This window comes from Propithecus coquereli, unplaced genomic scaffold (genome assembly GCF_000956105.1).
Source record: "Propithecus coquereli isolate 6110/MARCELLA unplaced genomic scaffold, Pcoq_1.0 Scaffold68, whole genome shotgun sequence".
NCBI lineage: Eukaryota > Metazoa > Chordata > Mammalia > Primates > Indriidae > Propithecus > Propithecus coquereli.
The window spans coordinates 8714469-8742020 of record NW_012152840.1 but is presented as its reverse complement, the minus strand read 5'-3'; the positions used below and the strand labels follow the sequence as shown (position 1 = coordinate 8742020).

Sequence of the window (27552 nt, the reverse complement as noted above, 5' to 3'; positions counted from 1 at the left end):
TTTGTATGGCCCTTTATTTCCCATCACAAACCTGACTCAGTGCTGCTCGATCTTCTGCTGATTCAAATATGGATGATATTTGTAAGCTGCTTCGAAGTACAGGTTATTCCAGCCAACCAGGAGCCAAAAGACCGCCCAACTATCCCGAGAGCTATTTCCAGAGAGTGCCTATCAGTGAATCCTTCATCAGCATGGTCATTGGTCGCCTGAGATCTGATGATATTTACAACCAGGTAGGAATTAAACTGATTAAGTTCTTCATAGTTTAACAGACTAATTTCTCTTTCCTCCTCAATTACTCTTTTCCTTCCTTCTTTCCTGAAAGAGCAAAAGCAGCTAGAAACTATTTTTTACAACTTTTTGAGCTATGGTCCCAGATGATAGAAGAAAAGGGATATTAACTTTGGCAGAATTAGACACTTCAGGGAGAAGATGAGATCTGAGCTATTGGCAAGCTTTTAGTCATTCAGTCAAGAAATAGTCATTGAATGTGTGTTATGTGCCCATTCATGTGCTAGGTGCACATAAAATCCATCACTGAAGAAAGCAGGCCGTGTCCCTACGCGTACTGAACTCGTAGCTTATGAAAGGAGACAGACAGCTAAAGGAATTACAGTAAAGCAGAATGAACATTACCTTAGGGGAGGCACAGGGTGCCACTGAAGCAAGGTCACAACAGGTGACAAAAGGGAACATAAGGGCAGTCCAGGCAAAGGAGGCAGCCTGAGCAGAGCTTTACAGGTCCTACAGCATTTGGAAGTGGTCTTCCTTGCCAGTATTTGTGCCATTCACTTACTTAAAAGAATACTAGAGAAAATGACCATTTGACTTCATTGTTCTGAAGAAAACATTATTTTATGTGTTATATATATATTTTTATTGCAGTGAAAGACTGAAGAGTTGGACCTGTCATAACTGTGGATATCATTTATCACAGAACAAAACTGCTCTGTACAGTTCTTTAGGTAGCCTGTTAGTTTTTCGTGTGAATATGTCAAGTATAAATAAGAGGTTTTTGCTTTTTGTTTTTTGTAAGACAATTCAAAATCAGAAGCTACCTGCAGACACCAGGTCTCCATGATATTTGTTACCATTCATTGAGAATATAATCTAAACCAGCCTCGTAGCAGGTTTTTTCATATTCCATTTTCTCTGTTCCTCACACCAATCCTGCAGAGCAGATGGCATTCTCCCCACATTGCTGTTGAGAAAAGTAAGATTTGGAGAGCTTAGATAATTTTCGCAAGGCCCCATTCCTAGATAGCAGAACCATCACTTGAATTCCGTCTGTATGAACTCAGGCCCATGCTGTTTCCTCACTGCCTATGAACCTCCTGTCTCATTCCACCATTCTGCCTCTCATTCAGTCCATTTTGTCCATGTCTTTCTTAAGGCAACATGTTTCCGTTTTCTCCTTGCCCTGTGACTTTTATTAACACGGGTTAAGCTGTGGTTCTTTTGTGTGTCCACCCCACTCTCTGTCCTGCACCTCCCCCATCCCTGGTCATGGCTGATGGATCAGATTTTCTGTCTCCAGGTAATTTCGAATTGGACCTGAGAAATGGTTTCTAGATTGGGATTTACCCACAATGTGCAAAATTTGGAGTTTTAGGGCAGCCTTGTTCTGCCATATATCTGGAGAATAGTCTGGAGAGAGAGAGGGAAAAAGTTAGGCAGACTCATTGAGGGGAGAAAGAGGGAAAATATTCTGGTTCACAGCCCCAGGCCCTTCCCATGTCCTGGCCACATTCCTGCCTGTAGATTCCATGTGATATTGCTGTGTCTGCCCTTATAATTTCTCCCCTTTCTGCTCAATGGCTGTTCAAGCTGACATGTGCTATGTGCAGCCAGTGATTTCCTAGTTCATGAGGGGATGGAGTTCTCGGGAACATCAGCATTTAAAAGACAGAAGAGGACTCAGGAAAGCAGGATGAGGAGAGAGAGTGGTATATCTAGGAAACCAGAGGAGGAGAGAATTTTGCTCCTCAGAGAATTTAAGGGAGACTTGTAAAGAGAAGCCATTGAATTGGGTGATTGTATAGTCATGCGTGATCTTAGGAAATTTCACTGGGATGATTTTGGAGGTCAAATTTCAGTGAATTGAATAATAAACAGAAAGTGAGAAAACAGCAACAGTGAGTGGAGTCTATCAGTGTAAGGGATTGTCTGTGATGGGAAAGACACAGAAATGGACAAAAAAATGGGAGACTTGGGATTAGGAGGTAGGACTTTCTCCTTTTTTAAGGAAAAAACTTGAAATTGTAGCAGAATCAAGGGCTGGAAGGAAAAGAGTGTTGTGGGTTTAGGGATAAGAAGGAAGACCATGGTGACCAGTGCCACAGTCTGAGAATTGCTTCCATTGTCCAGGATCTTGAAAGGTGATGGGATTTTGAGAAACTGATGTGTACTAGAACTAGGTAATTTAATTAGAGTGTGCATTCTAGTGCACCAACAGCTTCCTCTGGGATGTCGTCTCTGTATTGCAGGTTTCAGCATATCCTTTGCCGGAGCATCGCAGCACTGCCCTGGCAAATCAAGCTGCCATGCTGTACGTGATTCTCTACTTTGAACCTTCCATTCTTCACACCCATCAAGCAAAAATGAGAGAGATAGTGGATAAATACTTTCCAGATAATTGGGCAAGTACTACTGTTGTTTTTTTTTAATCCTCTATAGTAAATTTATTAGAGAACTAATTTCCCATTCTTTTGGCCTTTAACTCAGAGGTCATAATGTTGGGAATAATGAGACATAAAATCACTTAAGTAAAATGATTCTAAGTGTGTTAAGAATTTTATAAACCATAACATGAAGGATTAAATCAGTCAGTAAAATTTCCTGAAGAACCCATTAGTCTTTTTTTAAATGGATACTCTCAAGGTAAAAAAAAAAAAAAGTATTAAAATGTATCTTCTTTTAGCCACTGAGATTGCAACTAAGTTATATAAGGATTTCTTTATTCTTTTCTATTTTATGAATCTAAGCTAGCAAAATTCATATAATTTGTCATTTTGTGAATAGGAATTTCACTGTTACAGTAAGTTTTATCTATAAGCTAACTGATGGGGCTATTAAGGTTTGTATTACTGCAAGGATATGCTTGTAACTTTTTAAACATTGTTTCACTAATATTAATTCCTAAAAGAATAAAACTTACTTCATACTTAATATATATGAAATGTTTTATTTGCACCAAGAGGTTTTAACACATTGCAGTGAATTGATCATATTCTCAGCTAGCAGATTTTGTTCCACAGCTTACCAGCTATTGAATCACATTAACTATCTGTTATGAGGGACCTTCAACTTATCAGTAGTGTGAGAATAGCTTACATTAAGGATGATTTCTAGCCAATTATGAATCATATTCATGAACTTGGAGTTAAATAACCAAGAGGAAAACTCTGATAGTCTGGCTTCATGTTCCTAAGCTTAATAAAGAAATTTTGACCATAATACTATAACTAAAGACATATTTAGTATTAAGGAAGGTCAAAATCCAATGATGCCTGTAAGATACACACCAAAAAGAAAAAAACAAACAAACAAAAAAATGCCCTGGCACACTGAAAATAAAGGGATTTTAAAAAAGATATACCAGGCAAATGCCAACCAATAAAAGAATCTAATGAGAAAATATTAGTATCACACAATAGAAAATTTGAAAGAAAAACATGAATAGGTATAAAGAGGGCTCATATATAATTTTAAAAGGAATAATCCACCAAGATGAATTAACAATTAGGAACACTTACCTATATGTTTGAAAAATCTTGGTTTTTCATTAGAATGGAGTTTGAACTTGAAGGAGTAGGTAGTATCTTCTATAACTTTTTATGTACCCCACCTCTTTCCTTGAAGTGAGTAGGTATTTCACAAATACTAAATGAATGTTTCCTTTTTCAGGTAATTAGTATTTACATGGGGATCACAGTTAATCTAGCAGATGCTTGGGAACCTTACAAAGCTGCAAAAACTGCTTTAAACAATACCCTGGACCTTTCAAATGTCAGAGAACAGGTAGGTACTCTCTAATCAGGAAAGATTCTCTAATAACTGCAAGCCTGGTTTATGAAGTAGGAAATGCGCTAAGTAGATTTCCCAAGGAATTTAGAAGATATTTACATGGACATTTTAATGCAATGATTAATGAAAGGTAAATTTTGTGTATTAGAATAAGATAGATAATTTTAGGTTTTTAACTTATATGCTATACTTACTTTTTTTTTTTTTGAGTCTCACTTTGTTGCCCGGGCTAGAGTACAGTGGTGTCATCACAGCTCGCTGCAACCTCAAATTCCTGGCCTTAAGCAATCTTCCTGCCAGAGTGCTCGGATTACAGGCATGAGCCACCATGCCTGGACTAACTTATATGTTATATATGAATTGAAGACCAGGATCCTAAGGAAGACTCAGTTCCCTAAGAGAAATCACTGCGACATATGCCCCAATTGACTGTTTACTCTTGCTTAAAAGATCATGTCCTTATGGATAGAGCTGGTTTTATCAGTAGCTGAAATTAATATTTTTTTTTCAGTAGGATGAGTGCTGAAAATGGTAACTGAGTGTAGATAATATGTCCTGTCACTGTAATTTAAATTCATCATTTCTGTTGTGCTAAATGTGCAATAAGACTATAGACTCAAGACATTCATCTTAAAATTTAAATGGCTATGTTCTGTCTCTTTGATAAGAATACAAGGCAGAAGGAAATATCTGAGTAAATAGAGCAATAAAGATAAAATCTTTTTATTGGGGAGCATACTTGATATTTCCAAACAATATGTTCCTCATCCTGGCTGGGTTATTGAGTTTTCTGTGTGGGTAGAACAATATTGACTCAAAAAACTTCAACATGTTTTATTCAAATAAATTGAATTCCATAAATAATGCACAAAATAATTTCAATGTTGGCATATCTCCTAGAAATATATTAGAGAAAGTGACACTTCCATACTTACTGACATCAGAGTATTAATGTTTCATTACTATAATTCTTTCAAAAATTGCATTTTCTCATTTGTGACATTTTAAGATGTTTCTTGATACCATAGTTTTAAACTAACTTGACTAGGTTAATGATGTTTAATGTTTGACTCTTGCTTTAGTAAAACAGGATGACCAAATTCCAAAGGCTGGTTTGGAAATCCAAATTTGATATACCAAAGTGTATTTTTTTGTTAAGCTTTCATGTGCCTGTAGAAGTCTCATTTTCTGAGTGCTTCTGCTCTGTTCTGCCTCCTCTGTCAACAGTGTTAGCAAGAATAGGCAATTTAGCTTCTGTCTTTATGTTTTGTTTCTATCCAAGTTAAGAAAAGAAGGGATCTGAGGAACCACTTGGTCCAGTTTTCCATTTGACATTTGAAGAAAACAATACACGGAGGTTAAACCCAAAGTCACACCAGTGTTTAATCACAGCCAGAACTAAGATTTAGACTCAGAATTCTAAGTCCAATGATCTTTTCAAATTTGTCCAATAAGCCAGTTGTTCTTGAGCCTTGTAACTATAGTCCATATGTTATTCATCTTGTAGGAATGTTACTATTTGTCAAGAGAGTCATTCAAATGTGATTCATTTTCAAGGTAAGTAATTTTTTTAAATGTAAATCATTTTTTATTTTCAAAGGCAAGCAGATATGCTACTGTCAGTGAAAGAGTACACGCTCAAGTGCAGCAGTTTCTGAAAGAAGGTTATTTAAGGGAGGAAATGGTTCTGGACAACATCCCAAGGCTTCTGAACTGCCTGAGAAACTGCAACGTTGCCATCCGATGGCTGATGCTTCACACAGCAGACTCGGGTAATGCACAGAAGGGTGGCCGTTTCTACTGCTCCATATAAAGGCTTTCAGAATTAAGACCTACTTCACGATGCAAAGTTGTGTAGCAGGGTGGGAGCCTTTGGATGAGAATCAAGTTGCTTTTTTTTAGTCATTTTTGTGTCAACATGGATATGTCAACAGCTTACCTGAATAGCTCTCCCCTGGCAGGTACTGTTAGCTGCTAGGGAATAAGACGATGATTAGCTCCCATGTTCAAAGAGCTTGTCACTTATCAGATTGTGGAGATCAGATGTATACATACAAAAAAGTATAACTGCAGATTTGTGCTAGACAGAATGCCTCCCCTGCCCCAAGATGTTCATGTTCCAACCTCTGGAACCTGTTATATTACATTATAATATACTATGTACAGTAATGTTATATTACATTAAAAGGGGGGATTAAGGTGGCAACTCAGCTGACATTAAAGTAAGGAGATGATCATGGATTATCCCAGTGGACCCAATGTGATCCTAAGGTCCTTATATCAGGAAGAGGGAAGCAGAAGAGTCAGAACCAGAGAGACGGCATCATGAAAAAGACTGGTTCAGCCACTGCTGGCTCTAAAGATGGAAGGGGTCACAAGCCAAGGAACACAGGCAGCCTTTAGGGGCTGAAAAAGGCAAGAACCGATTCTCCCCTAGAGTCTGCAGAAGGAGCCCAGCTCGGCTGACACCTTGATTTTAGCCCAGTGAGCCCATTACAGATTTCTCACCTCTTGAACCATAAGAGAATAAACTTTGTATTGTTTCAAGCCTCTAATTTTGTGGTAATTGTTAGAGCAGCCGTAGGAAAGTAATCCAAGGTCCAAGGCAGTAATAAGAGCCAGGTGTGTCAAACAGATAGTTGGTGATTTCAGTCCAGAGTAGGGAGAGAGACACGGCTTGGATGGAGGAGCAGAGGAGGTCGGGAAGGCTCCATATGGGAGGCAGAGCTGACCAGGCCCTTGATAAAGCTTTGAAGCAAAAACTGGGAGAAATTTTTGACCACAGAAATGGTAGAGTAAATGGTATGGTTTTGGAAGTACAGAAAAATGTACGGATCCACTGAGTTGATGACCTGGCTGGACCAGAGTGCTTATTTAGGGTAGATTGGGTCTTAACCTTTAATGGGTCATCGTCTTTGAGACCTTCTGTCCACACAAAGTTTGGCCATCAAGTTCAGAAGCCTCACAGCTTGTGTAAAACGCTTCCACAGGGTCCATGAGCTATGACTCTAAAGCCCTTGCTTTAATCATAGAAAAGTGAGTTAAGTTGAACTAACACCTCTGAGCTTATTCAGAGTTGGCACAGTTCCTTATAGTTAGTAAGTGCTTGATCAACATTGAATAACTAATGTATCCAGGGCTGCATACCCCTGGATAAGCAGTTACTTTTCCCACGTGTGACTCAACCAGATAGACCAATCATTGTTTCTGGTAAATTATGACCCTGTGCAATCAGGTCAAACAATTGCCAAGCACAAAAATGAAAAACCGATGTGGCGGCTGATGGTAAAATCAAGAGTTGTGTCACTCAACAAATTTTTCTTGAGGACCTACACTGAGACAGGCACTGCTTTCAACACTTCCTTGATCTTTCAAACAAGGCTGTGTCTCTAGAAAACAACTGTGCATACCAGGTTATTCTATTACCTCCTCGGTAACACGGTAGCCTGTGGCTCACAACTTTTGCAGCCAAGATGACTTCACAGTCCCTCTTAGTGCCATCTGTTTTCACTTCTGTGATTGTCCACAGTGAAAACATAATTTGCACTTTCTCATCCTTATACCTTTGAAAATGTGTGGAATTTCTCCTCAGCCTTCTCCCAGCTTCTTAAACTTTTCTCACAAGTGTTGCTGTCTAGTTTTTTTTCGTAATTTTGTTTGTTGGCTTAGATCTATTTACAGTTTACCCACCATATGACTACCATGGCTAAAGTTTTTAATCATCTAATCTGTTTTTAATTAGTTGAGTTTATCTTTCTTATAAACTCCAGTTCTAATTTGAGGCTTTTACTGTGTTGACTCAGCTTATAATCTTTACCCAAAGTCTTACACTCACAAGCGTATAAACATCTCAGGCCCTCATTTCATCCTATTGTATCATAAAACCACCTGTGGTTTTCCAGTGACTCAACCTCATCTTTGTTTTCTGTGTGACTCTCCCTGACAGCTGTGCCTGTGTTCTGGAAGCCAGCAGTCTCTGAATTTGCACCCATGTCAGGGACGACCTCGGTTTGCCAGAAGTCTGTGATTTTATCATCAGCCGCCACATCTGTTTTTCATTTTTGTGCTTTACAGTTGTTTGACTTGATTGCACAGGATCGTAATTTGCCAGAAACGAATGAGTGGCCTATCTGGTTGAGTCACACGTGGGAAAAGTAACTGCTTATTTAGCTTTTATGGTGCTATAGTCATGGGGTACAGAAAGGCAGGTATACACTCATCTCGCCTCCTATGAACTTTCTGAAGGCATTTCACCCAGGCTTAGGATGCTTCTGCAGTGCTTTACAGCTGTTGAAGAAACACTCTCTGAGACAACACTGGATAAGAAAGGCTGGCTGACAACTGAGGTCTGACCCCGAGGTTACCATGGTTCTAGGATCTAGTCCCACACTTCTCTGGGCCTGAATTCTTAAAGATCAGATCTGAGAGGAGATGATCAGGCCCTGAGAACGCTGGAACTAAGCTTGGTTTATACCAAGGAGCTAAATGTTAATACACATTGAGAAATACAGAGTCCAACAACTGGGATACTTATGTTCTCTATCCAAAAATGACAGCAAATTAATATCAGATTTCTTGTTGAATTAGAATTAATATAAAGACAAGTAGAACTCTTTCTGAGTTTATTTAGGTTTTGTTTATTAGGCAGATATGAAGCTGAATAAATTCTCTTTCTATAATCAGTGTCACCAATTCCAAAATATTTCTTCCCAGATAGTTCTGGAGTATGCACAAGAAATCAGAACTCTGTCATTTCCCATGAAAACTGAGGCCCTTTTCTAGGTTGTCACAAGTCTCCTGATGGAGTAACTTAGAAATGAATATATAACATGGTACTCCGTAGGCTACATCATAACTGAAGTACCAGAAACGCCCATTACATAGGCTCATACAGCATGATCATTCTGTGCATCCAGACATCCTGAGATGTTGGTCAGGAGAAGGCTAGGAAAGCAGGAGTGTGCATGTGTAATACTAGTACAGCTACCTCAGACCTTGTATAATACCTTATGCAATTGTGAACATTTTGACAATGTTGTCTTAGAGTTTTTATTTTTACTTTATTTACAGTCTAGACAGCTATCTTAGTCCATTTTCTGCTGCTGTACAGAATATCACAGACTTGTTAATTAATAGAGAAAAGAAGTTTATTAGGCTCATGGTTCTGGAGGCTGGGAAGTCCAAGAGCATGGTGCCAGCGTCTGGTGAGGGTCAGCCCATGGTGGATAAGTGGAAGGGTGAGAAAGCGTGTATAAGAGCTCACTTTTATAACAAAGCCACTCCCACTATAACTAACCCACTCCTGAGATAGTTGAATTAGTCTGTTCATGAGGGCAGAACCCTCATGACCCAATTACCTCCAAAAGGCCCCACCTCTTAACACTGCTCAATGGCAACCGAGTTTCCAATACATGAACTTTTGGGAGACACATTCAAACCATAACAATAGCTTTAACTTTTAAGTATTTTTGCCTTCTCCTACTTTCTTATTCTTTCTAAGATAATCAGGCCTTAAACCAATCTCAGCAAATGTCAATATTTTTTATTCTATGCATTTCTTTTAACTTATTGTTTAGCTTGGTAGCTGACAGGCTAAACTGAGAATCAGGACATCTGGTGATTGACCCTGGATCAATCACTGTCTAATTTTGTGACCTTGGCCTAGTTGACGTAAGCTCTCTGTGCCTGGGTAGTGGATAGTTCAGAAATTTCTAAGTGCCTGCCATGCCCTGAAGCCTTTATAAGGAGCAGGATGGCCACAGGTCTGGTTCTTCTTATTTGGAGGGGCCATGTCTTTGTGTGGGTAACCCTGCTTGCCTGTTGGTCAGGCTGTCCCCAAGTTCAATGATTCACTAAGAGGACTCAGCATATAGTGGTACTCACAACTACGATTTATTATAGCAAAAGGACAGAAAGCAAAATCAGCCACGGAAAAAGGCACATGGGGTAAATCTGGAGGAAACCAAGAACAAGCTTACACGGGTCTTCTCCAAGTAGAATCACACAGAATATGCCTACTTCCTTCAGCAGTAAGTTGTGCAAACATATGTGAAATATTGTCAACCAGGAAAGCTCATTAGGTTCAGCTTCCTGTGGTTTTTACTGGGGGCTGCTCACATAGATAGCCTTTGCCTGGCATGTACCAAAACTCCAGATTCCCAGGAGGAAAGCAAGTGCTCAGCATGAACCACATTGTTTATACAGTTAAGGCAGAGTGAGCCATTCTTATGAGTTCTCAAAATGGTGGGGGCTCTTCCCCAAATCCAAGTTCCCAGATGCCAGCCAAGAGCCAACCTTGCAAAGAGACTCTCTAAGGACAGCAGTCCCAGGCCTCCCTGTCCACAACTGAATGGCAGGGATCAATGCCTAAACTAAAAGCAATTCCGGACAGACAGGACATAAGGAATCCACCCACCTTTGAAGTGGTACCAGGAGGCTCTGCCCATCCATATTGGGCAGTCACTATAAACCAACCTCAAAATGCTTACAAAATTTCAGAACACTATTCTGTAGCTTGCTTTTGTCATTCAACAGTATATCAGGGATGACATTCCATGTCAGATTCAATTGTCATTTAGCAGTTCAGTTGTACTCCATAGCATAGGACACTATGGACATAATAAAAATGGTGGCTACTTGGGAATGCCTCAGTCTTACAACCAGTAATCTTGGGGATTTGAGTCAGGTGGGCACAGGAACTAGCCACAACATTAATGCCCATTCAAAATCAATCTGTTATTGTATACATTTTTCTTATTACTTTTTAAATGCTTAAAATGAAGGAAAGTGTTTAAGAATTCATCTTATTTCATAGATAGTTTCTACACATTTAATAAGTAGATAACTCTTTTCTTCCTATTTCTAGCTTGTGACCCAAACAACAAACGCCTTCGTCAAATTAAGGACCAGATTCTAACAGACTCCAGGTACAATCCCAAGATCCTCTTCCAGTTGCTGTTGGATACTGCACAATTTGAGTTTATACTCAAAGAGGTAAAAATACTGAATAACCACCAAAGTCTTAGTGTTTTTATACTTAAAAATATTTTTAAAAAGACTAGGATTTAATTGTTTTGTCTCTGATTCAAGCTATAGATTCTAGCTGTCTGAGATAGTTCTTATAGAAAAAGGAGGTTAAAACATTTAATACCAGCTGTTACTGGGGCTACAGTGATGGGGAAAAGTGCATAAGATTATAGAGATTATAGTCTAATGGGGAATACAAACAAATGTTAATCAGAGAATCACACTAATGAAAATATAAATACAAACTGAGATACAGGCTCCAAAGGAAAGGAATGTAGTTCTCTGAGTACCTAAAATTTAAGGGCTGGGTGCGGTGGCTCAGGGTCCCAACACTTTGGGAGGCCGAGGTGGGAGGATTGCTTGATCTCAGGAGTTTGAGCCTGCAGTGAGCTGTGATCGTGCCACTGCACTGTAGCCTGAACAGCAGAGCAAGATCTCATCTCAAAAATAAATAAATAAAATAAAGAATCCTGTTCTAGCCTGGAAGACTTCCCTGAGAAGAGAAGCAAGCGCTTTTCTGAAGGGACGTGGAGAAGGGATCTGTTAGAGTTAGCTAGACAAAGGTAGGGAGCATGATAGAAAACAGTCCAGTGAGAGGAAAGTCCTCTTGGGGGGAGAAGAGTTCAGCCAATTCAAGCAGCGGAAAGACAAGTTGGCTGGAAGGAGAACGAAAGAGAAAGGTAGTATGAAATGAGGCTGAACAGTGGGCAGGAGCCAGCTCATGCTGGGCCTTACAGAATTTCTGTCTTGATTCTACAAGCCTTGAGAACCTACTGGAAGGGGTTTAAGTAGGGTGGGTGATTTGCATTTGAACAAGGTCATGTTAAGGATTATAAGGAATCTGAGTTCACTGAAGGAGATTCTGAGATTAGTCTTACCCCTAAAGAAGCCTCTATGGGCATAATAAAAATGGCGGATACTTGGGAATGCCCAGGTTTTATAACCAGTAACCTTGGGGGTTTGGATCAGGTGGACCCAGGAACTAGCCCCAGACATTAATACCCACTTCAAACCAATCCTCACCTTGCCTCAGTTTGGTTAGTGGTATACTAGATGTTTCTTTATCTTCTAGGTATGTGAGGGCACTATATTCCCCTATTAAGTAGCTAAGAAAAAATAGATGATTATTAACATAACGATAATGCATGTGTTGAGTGTTTTCTGAGATTTGGGTATAATTTTATAAGATCAGGGAAATGCTACCCCTTTTTGATCTATTAATAATTTTAAATACTTTCCCTCTAAATAGCAAAATTATTGAGTACATACTCTGTTCCCAGCTAGATGCTAGGAATTCCAAAATGAACAAGGCATGCCCCTGCCAAACTAGGAGCTTTCAGTATAGTGGGGAAGAAAGGAAGACTAAGCCAAGAAGAGAAACCGGGAAAGAGCCAAGAAGAGGAACCAGGCACCACATTAGTTGATCAGAGCAAAACGGATCTTTCAGAGGCAAGTGAGAGTGGCCCACAAGGAAGAAATGCCCTCAGACCAGTTGCAATCATGAACCAGACCATCAGGGACCCAGGAGTCCTGTACTATATAGCTCAGTGTCGTTGAGTGGAAATCAGGGCAGGTCTGGGCTATCTAACTGACCAAGACTACATTTCTACTCATAAATCTATTCTCTGGAATCTACTGAAATAGAATGAATAGCTTCCTTCAGTCTGTTCTCAGGTAGAGAGGAAACAGAAGGCAGCCTAAGGGAGCACCAACTCATTGTTAAAGGTCTTCAAGAAGAGAAAAGACTCTGATAGAAAGAAAAAAACTACGCAATACAAATGGAGCAAAGGAATAATATATTTGAATTTCTGGCATTTCAGCGTGGTTCTTTAACGTATGTTTCCTCTCTCCTACCTCCCATCCCACCCCTTCTCCAGAATCACTTTCTGATTCTCTGTAAAGACAGTAATTGGACCTGTGTTTCTTCTAATGTTTATATGACAATACATTTCCTAACTCAAGGCCCATCCCCTGTCCCAAATTCCTCTTACAGGGTAGGAAACCTGTGAGTTCATGTGAATCAGTGTTCGAAGGGCTCAAAGCCGTTTGGTCTGTTATGAAGGCCTCTGGGTGATTTTTGCCTTGTTGCTTTGCCTTTGTCAAATGGCATCGATTCATCCCAGGCACACAGAAAGATAGGGTAGACTCCATAAATAATTCTCATGATTTTCTCATCCTTTTATCATTTTATTGATGAATCATCCTGCCCAGATCACTGAGATTCCTCCTCTGTGGGCCCCAGAGAATTCCATATAGCCTGGTTCTCCTTCTGCAGATGGAGTCTCCCTGTCCCATTGTTCCTCTTTTCAATATTCATTACAATGCTGATAATGAAGAATTTAAGAGAAAAATCAGCATTCATGCATATTTACCTCATAAGAGCCCAATGAAATAAACTCTTTACTTTTGTCTGAGATACCATATTCTTTATGAGAAATAAGTATTTGTTTAAGTTGTTTCAAGAAAAGAAAATCCCAACCTTGAGTTATATCATTTTTTCCTCTGCCCAAGTAGAGATAGAATTGAATCTTTATAGGATTTAAACTTTATGTCAAAGTGAATTAATAAACAGAATTACTATGTGATAAAATAAGAAAGAACCTTCGTAGATATTTTAGTTCATTCCTCAGTCATCTAATAAGATAATTCTCAAAGCTTCCCCGACTAATTACATTAGAATCGCAGAAATTGTTGCCTAGAAAGAACCATAGATCAGTGGTCACAAATTTAATTATTAATACACATTAAAAATAGGCCAGGCTTGGTGGCTGACTCCTATAGTCCCAACACTCTGGGAGACTTAGGCTGGAGGATCACTTGAGGTCAGGAGTTCCAGACTCACCTAAGCAAGACTGAGACCTCATCTTTACAACAAATAGAAAAAAAAAATTAGCCAGGTATGGTGGTACACTCCTATAGTCCCAGCTACTCAGGAAGCAGAAGCAGAAGCGTCACTTAAGCCCAGGAATTCAAGGCTGCAGTAAGCTATGACCAGGCCACTGCACTCCAAATGGGGTGACAGAGCAAGATCCCATCTCAAAAAATAAATAAATAAAAATTAAAATGCTGATTTCTGGGCCTACCCAAGACCTTCTGAACTAGAATCTGTAGGGATCTGGCTTGGAAATCTGAAAACTTCAAAGCCCTCCAGGTGGTGCTTATATAACCATTGTCTTAGAAGTCGTCTAGCTTTGCCCCTCAGTTCGTATGAAGTAGTAATGCCTAAGAGATGGCATCAGGGTCAATGTTAATTTTTAGTGTCTTTTATGATAAATTGGGTTTCACTTAAGCTGTCTTCATAAACTGCCTAATCTGGATTTTCTCTTAAGTAAATAAGTCTTTTCTATCTTCTCAACAGATGTTTAAGCAAATGCTTTCAGAAAAGCAAACAAAATGGGAGTATTACAAGAAAGAAGGCTCAGAACGGATGACTGAGCTTGCTGATGTCTTTTCGGGAGTGAAACCCCTAACCAGAGTGGAGAAAAATGGTAATTGCTTAAGAGGAAATATTGGTGTGTGTGAAATATATATGCAAATTATTTGAAACCTTGGAAACTGGCAGGGCAAAAAGTCCTTGTGTTTTCATCATTGTATGCTTCGATGTCCTTTTTTAGCATTGTCAGTAGTGATCTGAAGTTTAGTTTTGGCTGCCTCTAGCTTTGTGCTCCCATGGGCAATGTTCGTATCCATCTGGTCTTCAGGCTTCATGTCTTATCTTTGAAATAAGAGGTTAGGCTAAGCTAGGGGTTCTTGTAACTCCGGTTCATAGATAGAGTTCAAAGAGTCATAATCAGCCTGTGCCCCCATAGTATGCAAAACTGATGCGTCAATTTATGTGCATTTGGCAGGAGAAAGGATCTATAGCTTTCATGATCTTCTCAGAGGGATACGTCACCCAAAAATATCACTAACTACCAACGTAGAGAATATGTAAGATTCTTGTCTTCTAATCTTGCTTGGTTCTTGTTCACCAGTGTACCTGCCACCTAGTGGCAGAAGAGGGAACCTGCAGACTTTTTTTGAAAGGAAACAGCTCATTTTTCTTTGATAATTTTGATCCTGCTTCTTTTAGGAAATTTTATCTATAGAAAAATTTTGGCATCATTTCAAATCTTTATGGATAAGAACTTTTCAAATCGCTGCCCAAGAAACCATTGTGAATTTTAATGTGACAAATTAAACTTTTTAAATGCTTAATGTTTAACTATCAGATTCATTTCTGATGAAGTTAATTACACAGTAGAATTGCTTAATAGTGTAGCTTTTTATTTTAAAACTTCGTTATTTTTAATCGATGTAAGTTTGTCATTGCTGTATTTGGGCTTTTGTTGATTTGTTTGATACTGAGTAGTTGATCTAAAATATATTTCTAAATTGTATTATTGTTCCTATTGGGAAAAGTCATCCAGTTTATAATGTGATATAAACTGGCAACATGTTTTACTGATCACCATATTGTGATTTTTTAAAAACAAGAAAAACAAGAACCACTTGTAACAATCTGACCAGATTAGTTGGCCAGAACCAGTGCATTAATCTCTGTGATAGTTTCTTTTATCCTCATAAATACCAGCATTGTTTCATAAGTCATTCAAATGAAGATTTGACACTTTTTCTGACCATTTTGTTTATTTCAGCTTAGGAAGTACTTTCACAAATTTTTCTCATTTAATTCTTACAACCCTATTAGATACACATCTTAATCCCTATTTTATATGTGAGGAAACTGAAGCTTAAAAATGTACTCATTTTCTGAAGGTGACAAAGGTAGGGCCTCACAGATTTCACTCATCTCAGACTCCAAATCTTGTGCTCTTTCTGCTCTTCCATTGCTGTTCCTCAGTCCGACAAAACATCTTTGCTATTACAGGTATCCCTCATGCCAATTCTTGAAATAACTTGGGTTATAAATCATTAATTTCTTTTAATAAAGTGACACCAGCCCATTGATGAGCAAAAAAAAAACTCTTGAAGGCATCAACTTGGTAAGGTGAAAAGAGGACAGCCTTTGAACCTGGACAGACAGTCGTGAAAACTGTGGCTTTACCACTGAGTAACTGTGAAACCCTGTGTAGGATCTTCAGCTTCCTTATCGGAGAAATGGCCAATAATTTCTACCTCCATAGATTGCTGTGAAGATTAAATGAGATGAAGCTTAGACCTTTGCCTGACCCACTGAGGATATCAGCATGTTGACACCCTCCCCTTTCTCTGCTGTGTGACGTGTCCGCTGGGTTGTGAATGCAAATGGCGCCTGCCGAACTGCTCAGACTTCCCTGCAACTCACCAATCATACCTCCCACTTATGATGCATTTGTTGCCTTCCAAGACATGCCATTGCCATTCTTGCCCTGAAGCCTCTGCCAATGGCTGCCTTTCATCCAGACAGGATACCCTTCTTACCTCTCTGACCATCCAGATCTTTACCCATCCTCTTTTCTCCAGAAAACTCTCTCTGGGAACTGGGTTATGTCCTTCAGTTCCTTCCTGACTCCTCTGCACTGCCACTACCACCTTTGCACTTATCCTTTACAACATGGGCTTGAGCCTTTAGTCCTTTTCTGCCAAGTGTTGAAGACCAAGCTGTTTCTACAGAAAGTTTAATCTACTCTACTGTGTCACATGCTTCAGAGGGTTTTGTTGTTTGGAGAATTCCTGGGAGTAGTGTTAGGCCCATAGTAAAAGCTCTGTGAGTTAAAAAACTGGATTTGTAAAATATTATTTAATTAAATTCAAAGCCACAGCTACAGGAATTCTGGGATTTCAGTAGTCTTTCCTTGTTTCTGTATTAATAGAAAATCTTCAAGCTTGGTTCAGAGAGATCTCAAAACAAATATCATCTTTAAATTATGATGATTCTACTGCTGCAGGCAGAAAAACTGTGCAACTAATACAAGCTTTGGAGGAGGTAAGGAAAGGCTTTTTAAAAAATAATTCTTGGATCATGAATAATACCTATGACCCACCCAGCCATCTCTTCCTACAAATGTATCTAAGAGAATATTTCATCAGAAGCAAAAGCGATGTGAATTAATATGCTTCCTATAATATTATATGCAGTGTCCCAAATTTGGAGAAATAATTAAATGACTAGCGTGAAGAAAATGGTAGCAAAAATGATGCTATTTCAACTTGAGGAAACATATACTCTTAGAAAAATAATTTTGAAAACAATATAGAAACATTGGGTAAGTTGTGATAAGGAGGAAAAAGCAAAAACAAAATTGCATGTGTATACCATTTTTAGGTTTGTAAAAAAAAGTGTGTGCCTTGGGGAAAGGAATACACAAAAATGAAAATAATTTTATAATGTTCATATGCTTGAAAGTGGTGTATTTTCTTTTCTGAAAAACTAATTTTTTTTTGTTTGTTTGAGACAGAGTCTTGCTCTGTCATCCTGGGTAGAATGTAGTGGCATCATCTTGGCTCACTGCAACCTCAAACTCCTGGGCTCAAACGATCCTCCTGCCTTAGCCTCCCAAGTAGCTGGGACTATAGGCACATACCACCAGGCCTGGCTAATTTTTCTATTTTGAGGACAGACAGGTTCTCACTCTTGCTCAGGCTGGTCTCAAACTCCTGAGCTAAAACAATAATCTACTCAACAATGATTGTACCAAAAAAATGATTATACCTCACCACTCTTAAAATTTTGTGTTGTATGTTTAAGTTTAAAATGGAAACTAAAATCATCAGAATAATAACCATAAATTGTATTATTTAAAACATCATCTTTACTCAATCTGTAACTCTGTCCAATTGGTATGATTACATATAATTAATACTTTCTTCACTTGGCAGACTTTTTTTCTTTTTTTTTAGCCACTCCGGCTTTTGTTTCAATGACAGACTTTCTTACAGGCTTTTTCTTGTTTCTTGCAGGTTTTTTAGGATGGTCACTATAAATGGCAACACAGTATAATACTCTATTGTTAGCATACCAAACTTTCTCATTCCAGAACAATTGCATACTTGTACTGTTTCTACTTTGCCTGTTTTTTTTGGATTTTCTAATCTGTAGTACAATTATAAACTATGTAAATCTCGGATGTTTTTTATCATTTAACTTATTTATTTTGGCATATAGTCCAGGCCTCTTGAGTTACACAAAATTTCAGATACTATGGAATTTTTGTTTTGTTTTAAAGAGTACGTCAAAATAACTTAGTAATATATACGCGCCAACACATTGGTTGAGATGACTTAATTTTTTAGCACTCCTGCAAATCTTCAGAATGAAGAGGATTTTCCAATATGTTTTTCATAAAATGGAAAATGAGAGTATGCATTTATGATGTCCTGTGTGTACAAGGTAATAAGCAGTTGAACAATTTTCTATTCCTAGAAACTTGCGCATTTTTTATGACTGGGCTTATATATTTTGAAATTATAATTTGAAATAAAAATTGTATCAAGAAATTATAGGTATATAGTGTGCATCATTCAAAGTGTTTTCAAAGAGAAATGAGCACCATGGAGGCCCTTTAGAATTTTTAAATTAAATGTATTTATGTAACACAGGTCCAAGAATTTCACCAGCTGGAATCAAATCTGCAAGTATGTCAGTTTCTTGCTGATACTCGAAAGTTTCTCCATCAAATGATCAGAACCATTAACATTAAAGAGGAGGTCCTGATCACAATGCAGATCGTCGGGGACCTTTCTTTTGCTTGGCAGTTAATTGACAGGTAATGGGGACAGCTTGACATTTGCCCTTGATGAAGGCCAGTAGGAACATCTTCTTACCATTTTTCTCTTTCTACAGTTTCACATCCATAATGCAGGAAAGCATAAGGGCAAACCCATCCATGGTTACTAAACTCAGAGCTACATTCCTAAAGGTAAGCAAAGAATAGTAAGATCAAATTCTGTTACTAGAAAGAATTGGCCTTCCTTTTTACCTCATTCGTTAATTCCCAAGATTTCATCTTTTTAGAACGTTGGATAATTTAAGTATTTTTATAGTCTGAAAATTGTTAGCAGTTTTTCCATGAGAGCATAGTTTCAAAAGATGCCAGAAAGAAAGCTTGAATTAATAATGTAAGTTGGAATGTCTTACAGAATATTGTTTTTAAATAAAGAAATGGGCTTTTTTTATTAGTATAGTAGAAATCTGAATGAATCCTTTGGGCACTTTATTCCCTAAGCATGAATTAATTCCTTTTACTTATTTGCTCAAAAAATTCTTACTAAGCCTCTGCTACAAACCTAGTATTTACTCTAACGGTTAGGGAATAGTGGTGAACAACACAGGAGTAGCCCTTGCTCTCAAGGTAGTTTCAGATGGTAATGTTAGGTCCGGAGCCAAGAGAGAGACGCTAAGCCTCATGTGTAGCAAAATGCTGTTTATTTTGAGTATCTGGGTGCACATGGGTGGAGGCGAAAAAGCGTCCACACCAAAAGCCTTGGGTTTTACAGAGGGTTTCTCCGGGGGAATTAAGTAACTGGGCCAGAACAGCTGCTCGCAATTAAATTCTTTTTCAGATAACCAGCTCCTAGGACCCCTGCCCCAGTCACATCCATCCTTCAGCTCCTGTGTTGTCCTTATCAGGAGAGCTGGAGAGGGATAAACTTCGTCTCTGTGGGGAGGGGGATGCTGGCTGCAGCTGTCTATTAGATTTACAATGGCTGGGGACTCTCCAGACTCCTGCGGCTATTGTTTTATCAGCCTAAGTTTTCCACTAACTGCATTCTGTCCTATACATACGTTCGGGTTCCCACCTGGAACAAACCTAACAGGTAGTAAATGAACAAATAGTTTATTCAATGTTTTCTGACAGAGTTGCTGTATGTACCAATTCTGAGATGTACTTTTTTCATATTTTAACATTTCTGTGATTAGGGATGGGTTTTATCATTGATGGCATAATCACAGTTTAGTTGTCAGCATCTTTCTTTCTGAAAGAAAGGTGCATAAAATAATGGCATTTCTTAACACTTGATGGCATCTTAGATTGGACAGGTTCAGTAAGCCATCAATCAAAATGTCTGATTTGCGGCTGGCAATGGTGGCTCACGCCTATAATCCTAGCACTCTGGGAGGCTGAGGCGGGAGGATCACTTGAGCTTAGGAGTTCGAGGCCAACTTCAGCAAGAGCAAGACCCCGTCTCTACTAAAAATAGAAAAATGAGCCGGGCATGGTCGCATGCACCTGTAGTCCCAGCTCCTCAGGAGGCTGAGGAAGGAGGATCGCTTGAGCTCAGGAGTTTGAGGTTGCTGTGAGCTAGGATGATGCCACAGCACTCTAGCCTGGGCAACAGAGCCAGACTCTGTCTCAAAAAAAAAGAAAAGTCTGATCTCCATACAGAAGTCATTATCTTCTGTAGCACAGTGGCTCTGAAACTCAAGTGCATCAGAATCACCTATAGGGCTTGTTGTAACAGATTGCTGGGCCCCACCCCAGAGCTCCTGATTAAGTCCCACTGGGATGGGGCCCAATAATTTGCCTATTTAACAAATTCTCAGGAAATGCCAATGCTGCTAGTCTAGAGAGCACAACTTGAGAACCACTGCCCCAACAGATAGCTATAATTTTTTAAAAATTGTATTGTCAGAAACTATTAATAATATGGATGAGAGTTGGTGGTTGTTGCCTTCCATTGGGTAAAGCCCTAGTGTTTTGTTGTATGTTACATTTTCTGGAAAGAGAGAGATTTCTAGGACTCTTTATGAAACAGAGAAAAAGATATACCATACTTTTCTTCCAGCTTGCCTCTGCCCTTGATCTGCCCCTTCTTCGTATTAATCAAGCAAACAGCCCTGACCTTCTCAGCGTGTCTCAGTATTATTCTGGCGAGTTGGTGTCCTACGTGAGAAAGGTGAGAAATGCATCAAAGTGATGTTCACTTTTACTGGCTAACTGGTGTTTTAAATACAAAGGGTACACTGGAGCCCTGTAAAAAGTACACCTGTGTCCCTTTTCCTTTTTAAAATTTGATCCCAGAAATTTGTAGTACCCAAAAATAAACATTCTTACTGCTACTGTGGACATACAGATGCAGTTTTACTTGCAAAGGAGTTTTATTTCTATTTTATGAATGCTGGTGATATTAACCTCCATTTTATAGATGTATAAATTGAGAAACAGAGATTGTAGTAGCTTCTTCAAAATTACAGAGCTAATTGATAAAAGATTCAGATCCAGCATATTCTGGTCAGAACCTCGTTCAAGTTTTCATGGGAATTTTGGTGCTTGTTTTAGTAACTTACGATGGAGCATGGAGCCAGATGGGCCTGAATTCACAATTTATCTGTGTCACACACTAGCTGAGTGCTCTACAGTGATGTTACTTAACATCTTTGAACCTCAGTCTTTTTAAAATCCGTAATATGGGAATGATACATTCTTTTGCAGCATTTCCAGGAGGATTAGCTTTATATTTGGTAAGCAATTAATATTTGAAGGAGTGGAGCCCTGTGCCTGCTAGCACTCATTAAAAACTACTCTTTGAGATTTTTCAACATCCCTTCCTATAAACAAATTACTGTTTGTACACACCAGTACCCTTCTTTTTTTTATTTTTAATTATTATGGGTACATAATAGTTATATGTATTTATAGAGTACATGTGCTGTGCTGATACAGACATACAGTATGCATTAATCAAATCAGAACACCTGTACCCTTGTTACTAATATTTGTCAGCTAAGAAGATCAAATAGATATTTAACTGTATTTCCTCCTTTCCTTTCACTAAAGGTTTTGCAGATCATTCCAGAAAGCATGTTTACCTCTCTTCTAAAGATCATAAAGCTTCAGACCCACGATATCATCGAAGTGCCTACCCGCCTGGACAAAGACAAGCTGAGGGACTATGCTCAGCTTGGCCCGCGATACGAGGTACATGTCCCTTTGACTTCTGCCTTTTGATATTTAAAACTAAAAATGATGAATTTAAAACCATGAATAAAAACCACAGATCTGTGTTGCCTGTCACATCCCAGGGACCTCCAGACCAATTCTGATGTGTTTTCTTACATTCCCACTGATAGCCATGGTTTACCATTTCAGTACAATCACACCTTTATTCTTGACATTTTCCTGGTGTCATTTAAGGCCTCGCCCACCTGACTGCTCTCAGTGGAAAGAGAGCTCAGCTGGTTACCATTCTCCAGAACAGTCTTGATAAATCAGCCCTTGTTCTCTTTGGGCTAGATTACTGAGATTTTCATATTCATGTTCCTGCTTTGTATACCAAACCAGTGGCTCAAAATAATCTATATTCCATTAACCATTTCCTATAGACAAATTTTAAACCTACTCAATACGTAAGCGTCCTCAGAGGTTGTTCCTGAACCCACACACCTCTGTGTTTCTTTCTCCCTGAACTTAAAGTTCAAAGATATGGAAAGTAAAATCAAGTGAAAATTGAAAATGTAATGTCACATTCTCTGACACAACTCCAAAAAATACATCAGCATTTTAGATAATCAAGCTTGATATTTCCACATTTATTCTGACGCAAAAATACAGCATCTGTCTGCCTTATCAGTGGCTGCTGGTGTCGTGTGAGAAGAACGTGGATGCCAGTGAGGGGGAGGTTACCTTTTCAGTCTCAACTGGTCTTTTCTAGCTGGAAGGGACCATCCCTATCAGTGATTCCTGACCTTCGTTTTAGACATGAGAAAACGAAGCCCAGAGAAGCAGAAATGCCTTGTCAAACATTAAAGAATTGATTGATGTCTTCTCAGTTACCCAAGAAGTCTAACAATGGTCTTTATCACAAAAGATTATTTCTTTCCAGGACACGGGGACACGGGTGTCCTAAAGCTATGTTCTCATTTCCTGTTATATTGGCCTATTTCAGGACTATTAGCCAATTATTTTAGCTTTCCACAGAAATGATGGGTCTTTTATCTGAAGTAATTTATTATACCTCTTCCTCTTCGTTAAAGGTTGCCAAGCTTACTCATGCTATTTCCATCTTTACGGAAGGCATCTTAATGATGAAAACGACTCTGGTTGGCATCATCAAGGTAACGATTCTAGTGCTGGTCCTTGTGGCCTCACACCGAGACTCTGGGCTGTTTGGATTTTCGTGGTCATTGTCATGTGTAGAACAGGGAGTGATATCATCTTGTGGTTTCACATTCTGATTTTGATCTTCATTTTACTCATTTTTGATGGAGGAAGAGAGAGCATTGTAATCTTTATTTCTCATAATAAAGGCAACTTTAGGGTATAATCTTGGAATTTCTTTATCTTATTCTAGAGAAAATGTGTGGTACTAGTAACTGTTTTACCTGAGTTATTTAAATCTAAGAAAAATCTATTTCATTGAATTTTTATAAAAGCATAGAAAACAAAATCAATTTCCTAAGGTAAAATTGCTTTCTCTCTTTCTCTTTCTCTCTGTCTCTCTCATTCTCTCTCTTTCTCTCTACCCCTCTCCCTCCTCACGTCTTTCTTTTTAGTAATTTTATTTTACACACAAGGTAGGGAGAGCTAAGACAGTCGTGTCCCTCGTTCACAGACCATTGTCATCACTGCATGCAAGCTCCTCTTTTCTTTTCTTTTTTCACCTTCTCCTGGTCCCCCACTCCCATTTCCATCCCCATAGCACCCACGCTGTGTGTTTGACCTATTATGTTCCCAAATATGCAAGTGTCACTTTTAGCATATGGCATTATTTTATGTGTGCATGTGTTTTCGATTTATCTAAATCATAATGTGTTCTAAGTCTCCTCTTTTTCCAGCCTTCCTCACTGGTTATTGCTTTGGAAATATATTTATGTTGCTATAGGTCAGATAGTTGGTCACTTTTTTCTGCTGCATAGAATTCCACATTTTACTTAACCATCCCTGGGGATAGACACCTGCGCTCCCCAGTATCACAACCAGTGTCATGATGAGCATCTCTGAGCATGTCCCCACTGCAGACCTGTGCAAGAATTCCTCTGAAATCTACATACCTAGGAGTGGGCCACTGAACTTAAGGTCTATTTATACTTTGTCACAAAGTATACATTGCCTTCTAAAATGCTTGTTTCTAGTGTATCTACTTAGATCTTTTCCAATATTTGATATTATCTACTTTCTAATTTTTGCCATCCCAAGGGGTATAAAGTGGTATCTCATTGCCGTTTTAATTTGGAATGGTATGATGACTAGTGATGTGTGATTTCTATGCTTTTCTATGCCCATTCACATACTTCATGGTGCTTTTATTTATTTTTCTATTTATCTGACATCAGTAGAATCCGAACATTCCTAATTTTTTTTAAAAAAAATATATAGCTATTGAATTGCCACATTAACATTTGTGTTACTAAAATCCAAGAAACTAGAGAAAATGAACTGAATAGAACAGGAACTTTGGTATGTGTTTTCTGAAAGCATGCTAAAAGAAATGCCCTTATAGCCCCTGGGATATTAATAGAATCTGCTAAATATGCTTTAGGCCTGATGTCAGTTTAGTTCAGTTGACATGCAGAGAACACACATGCAGGTTACTCACTTTTTACTAGTGAAGGATGATACACAGGATGATAAATCCTAGGACTGCAAAATGACCAGTATAGGAAGGATGTAATAGAACCTAATACAAGTAATTGGTAATAATGATCAAAAGAAAGACTGATAAAATGTAAATCTTTTCCCACAGTCTTTCAGATGATAAGATCAGAAGAATAATCCATTGACCAACCCCATCCAACCCAGTAGACCTTCTCTGCCAGGGTAACAATGACAAGTCAGGGCTTTGGGAAGGAGTCCTGTGGCCCTCACTAATCTTTAACCTCAGAATGTTAAGGATGTATTTCAAGCACTTATAAAATAGGCTTGCTCTGGTTGATGTGACTTAAAACAAGTGATATATATAGAGATATATGTTTAAGTGTTTGTTGTTAGAGGCAGCCAAAAAAAAAAATAGAAATAAAGGTGGTTCTTGACTTACGATGGTTCAACTTTATGATTGTACGTATATGATCTCATTTTTACTTTCAGTACAGTATTCAATAAATTACATGAGATATTCAATACTTTATTATAAAATAGACTTTGTGTTAGTTGATTTTGCCCAATTGTAGGCTAACGCGAGTGTTGAGAGCACATTTAAGGTAGGGTAAACTAAGTCATGATATTTAGTAGGTTAGGTATATTAATTACATTTTTGACTTGTGATATTTTCAATTTAGGTTGGGTTTATTGGGATGTAAACCCATTGTAAATCAAGGAGCATCTGCAATCTAAAAATTTATCAATAGGGGAAATGGCTAAATATGTCATGGTACATTCTTACTATGGATTGATCTGTGGCCATTCAAAAAAGAATTTGCCACTGGAAAATTTCCAAGTTGAAAAATGAAAAAAGCAAATTGTAGAACAACAAATATATTATGATATATCATTATATTTAGATTTTTGAAATTAAATATGGATTGAAGGATGAATATTTATGTGTATAAATGAATAAAGGTCTGGAGGATCCATGTGAAAACTGTGAACTGTTAACTTCAGGGGAGGGGAATAGAAATGTGCGGAGGGGCTGTGTAAAGACAGCTTTCTCTCCGCTGTGAACACTGCCACAGACTAGTGACAATCCAGGAAGAACTGGAAGAGCCACATGACCTTTAGATTCACGAAAACATTGAACTCTTTTTCACTAAATCTGTTCTTATGAGGGATATTTCTTTGGAAGCTTCCTGTTGCTTCTTTGATTTTGTACTCATCATTTCTATAATTTACCTTTTTATTGTAAAATAAAGCACAGATACTGAAAACTACAGAGATAATTATGTAGTTTATTGGGTTATTGTGCACACCACTCATTCTAACCACCCCTTAAAGCAAGAAATAGATTTAGCCAGCCCCACTCTGGAATCCCTCTCATGTGTCCTGACCCAGTCTCGGGCTCACTGTAGTTTCATTGTCTAAGGAGACGTTTCTAGACACTAGAAATTTTTGTAAAAAGTTGTATCATTTAAGTCTTTTTTAATCTACAGATTTCTCATCCATTCCTTTTTTTCTTACAATGTATCTGTCAATACCCAGGGCATTTCACCTTTACTTTCTCCACAGTGTTGATTTTGCATAGTCTTGATGTAATTCAACATGTTTCTCTGGCTTTTGTATTTTCTGCAACTCCCATTGCAAAACTGTCTTATTTGAAGTTTAAGTATAATCAAAACCAGATAGAATCCATCAATTGTCTCTATGACTTTTTACAATAATGGTTCTTTACAAATTAAAAGTAACAAGTCTCAGGGAATTCAAGGGAGTGTGTTAAAACCATTCGATGTTTTATGGATCTGATAGGAAACTGTTTTTTAGGAAATTAAAGCTTTCTTATTATAGAAAAGAAAATTAGCAAAATAAACTTATAGAGTTAGATAGCAGATTTGCTTTCCTATTTTGTCTCCAAAATTACAAACAGCATTCCAGGAGTGCTGAATGAAAAGAGAATTATTCAGTTTAGAGAGTGGTGCAACCCAAAACTTGAGTTTGTTCGTGGGATATAGATGCCCTGAGATAACATCATCTGAGTTCGAACAAAGGCCCTTCATCCCACCCCTTCCTCCTGGTGATAAGAAAAGGCGCTTTTTACTTTTAATGAAATAATTAGAATGTGAGGCAATTCAAAACTTTCCTTTTTCACCATCTTTGACATGTGATGTTGTAGAAGTCTCATCATAAATTTCACTGGGATAAACAGAATCCTAAAGAGATGACAGATTTAATAGTTCTGTCCACCCTGCACAGGATCACATAGGGGAAAGAAAGGAAAAATATACAAATCATTTAAGAAAATACGCTACTACAGATTCTGGAAGTCATCTTTCCTCTGGATTTCTTCAGGACCGAGTCTTTCCTAACTACCATTGAATACTCTTTTTTTGTACTTAGGTGGATCCAAAGCAGTTGCTGGAAGATGGAATACGGAAGGAGCTCGTTAAGCGTGTTGCTTTTGCCCTTCATAGGGGATTGATATTCAACCCTCGAGCCAAGGTACCCAGCAACAAAAATGGGCCTGTCCTTTTTTCTACTCAGCTATCAGCATGGACTAGAATACCATTTTTAACCTGTCATGGACTAGACCGTTGCTCCTTGCTAGTTTATATCTAATCTATGATTTTCAGTACGAACAACTGATAGGCTTTTTGATCCTGTTTATAATCCATTCATATTATGAGAAAATCCTTTTTAAAACAAGTGCTTCTTTCCTCTACTTGTTATTCCCTAAGTTTAAGAACTGAACTGATATTTATGATTCATGGTTACTTATTATAGTTAAAAGAATTTGTTAACCCTAAAGCAGATAGGAACTATAAAGGCTATAATTTTTTATTTTGCTGTATATTTTAGGGAATATAGTAATTTTTCTCAGGACAAAAATAAAGGCCTAAAATTTATCCATAGGGTATTTTTCACCTCAGTAAATTCAATTTTAAATATTTTAAGTGTTCTAAGATTAGGCATATTCATCAAATGACTTGAAAAGAATTGTCTATATTCATTTTTTATATTCCTTTATTTCAAGCTTCCTTCCCAAATGAATGAA

The 27552-nt window shown here is 38.2% G+C and overlaps 1 protein-coding gene across 1 annotated transcript in view; it reads left to right on the top strand.

Moving 5' to 3' along the window:
- Nucleotides 1-27552, top strand: part of KIAA0196 (KIAA0196 ortholog) — a 58630-nt gene that overhangs the window by 11538 nt on the left and 19540 nt on the right. The window contains exons 6-18 of the mRNA XM_012660841.1: nt 41-233; nt 2487-2639; nt 3907-4020; nt 5627-5798; nt 10892-11019; nt 14411-14540; nt 16848-16960; nt 18574-18740; nt 18818-18893; nt 20761-20871; nt 21753-21893; nt 22949-23029; nt 26898-26999. Coding sequence (XP_012516295.1) covers nt 41-233; nt 2487-2639; nt 3907-4020; nt 5627-5798; nt 10892-11019; nt 14411-14540; nt 16848-16960; nt 18574-18740; nt 18818-18893; nt 20761-20871; nt 21753-21893; nt 22949-23029; nt 26898-26999 — 1681 coding nt within the window. The remainder of the gene's footprint in view (nt 1-40; nt 234-2486; nt 2640-3906; nt 4021-5626; nt 5799-10891; nt 11020-14410; nt 14541-16847; nt 16961-18573; nt 18741-18817; nt 18894-20760; nt 20872-21752; nt 21894-22948; nt 23030-26897; nt 27000-27552) is intronic.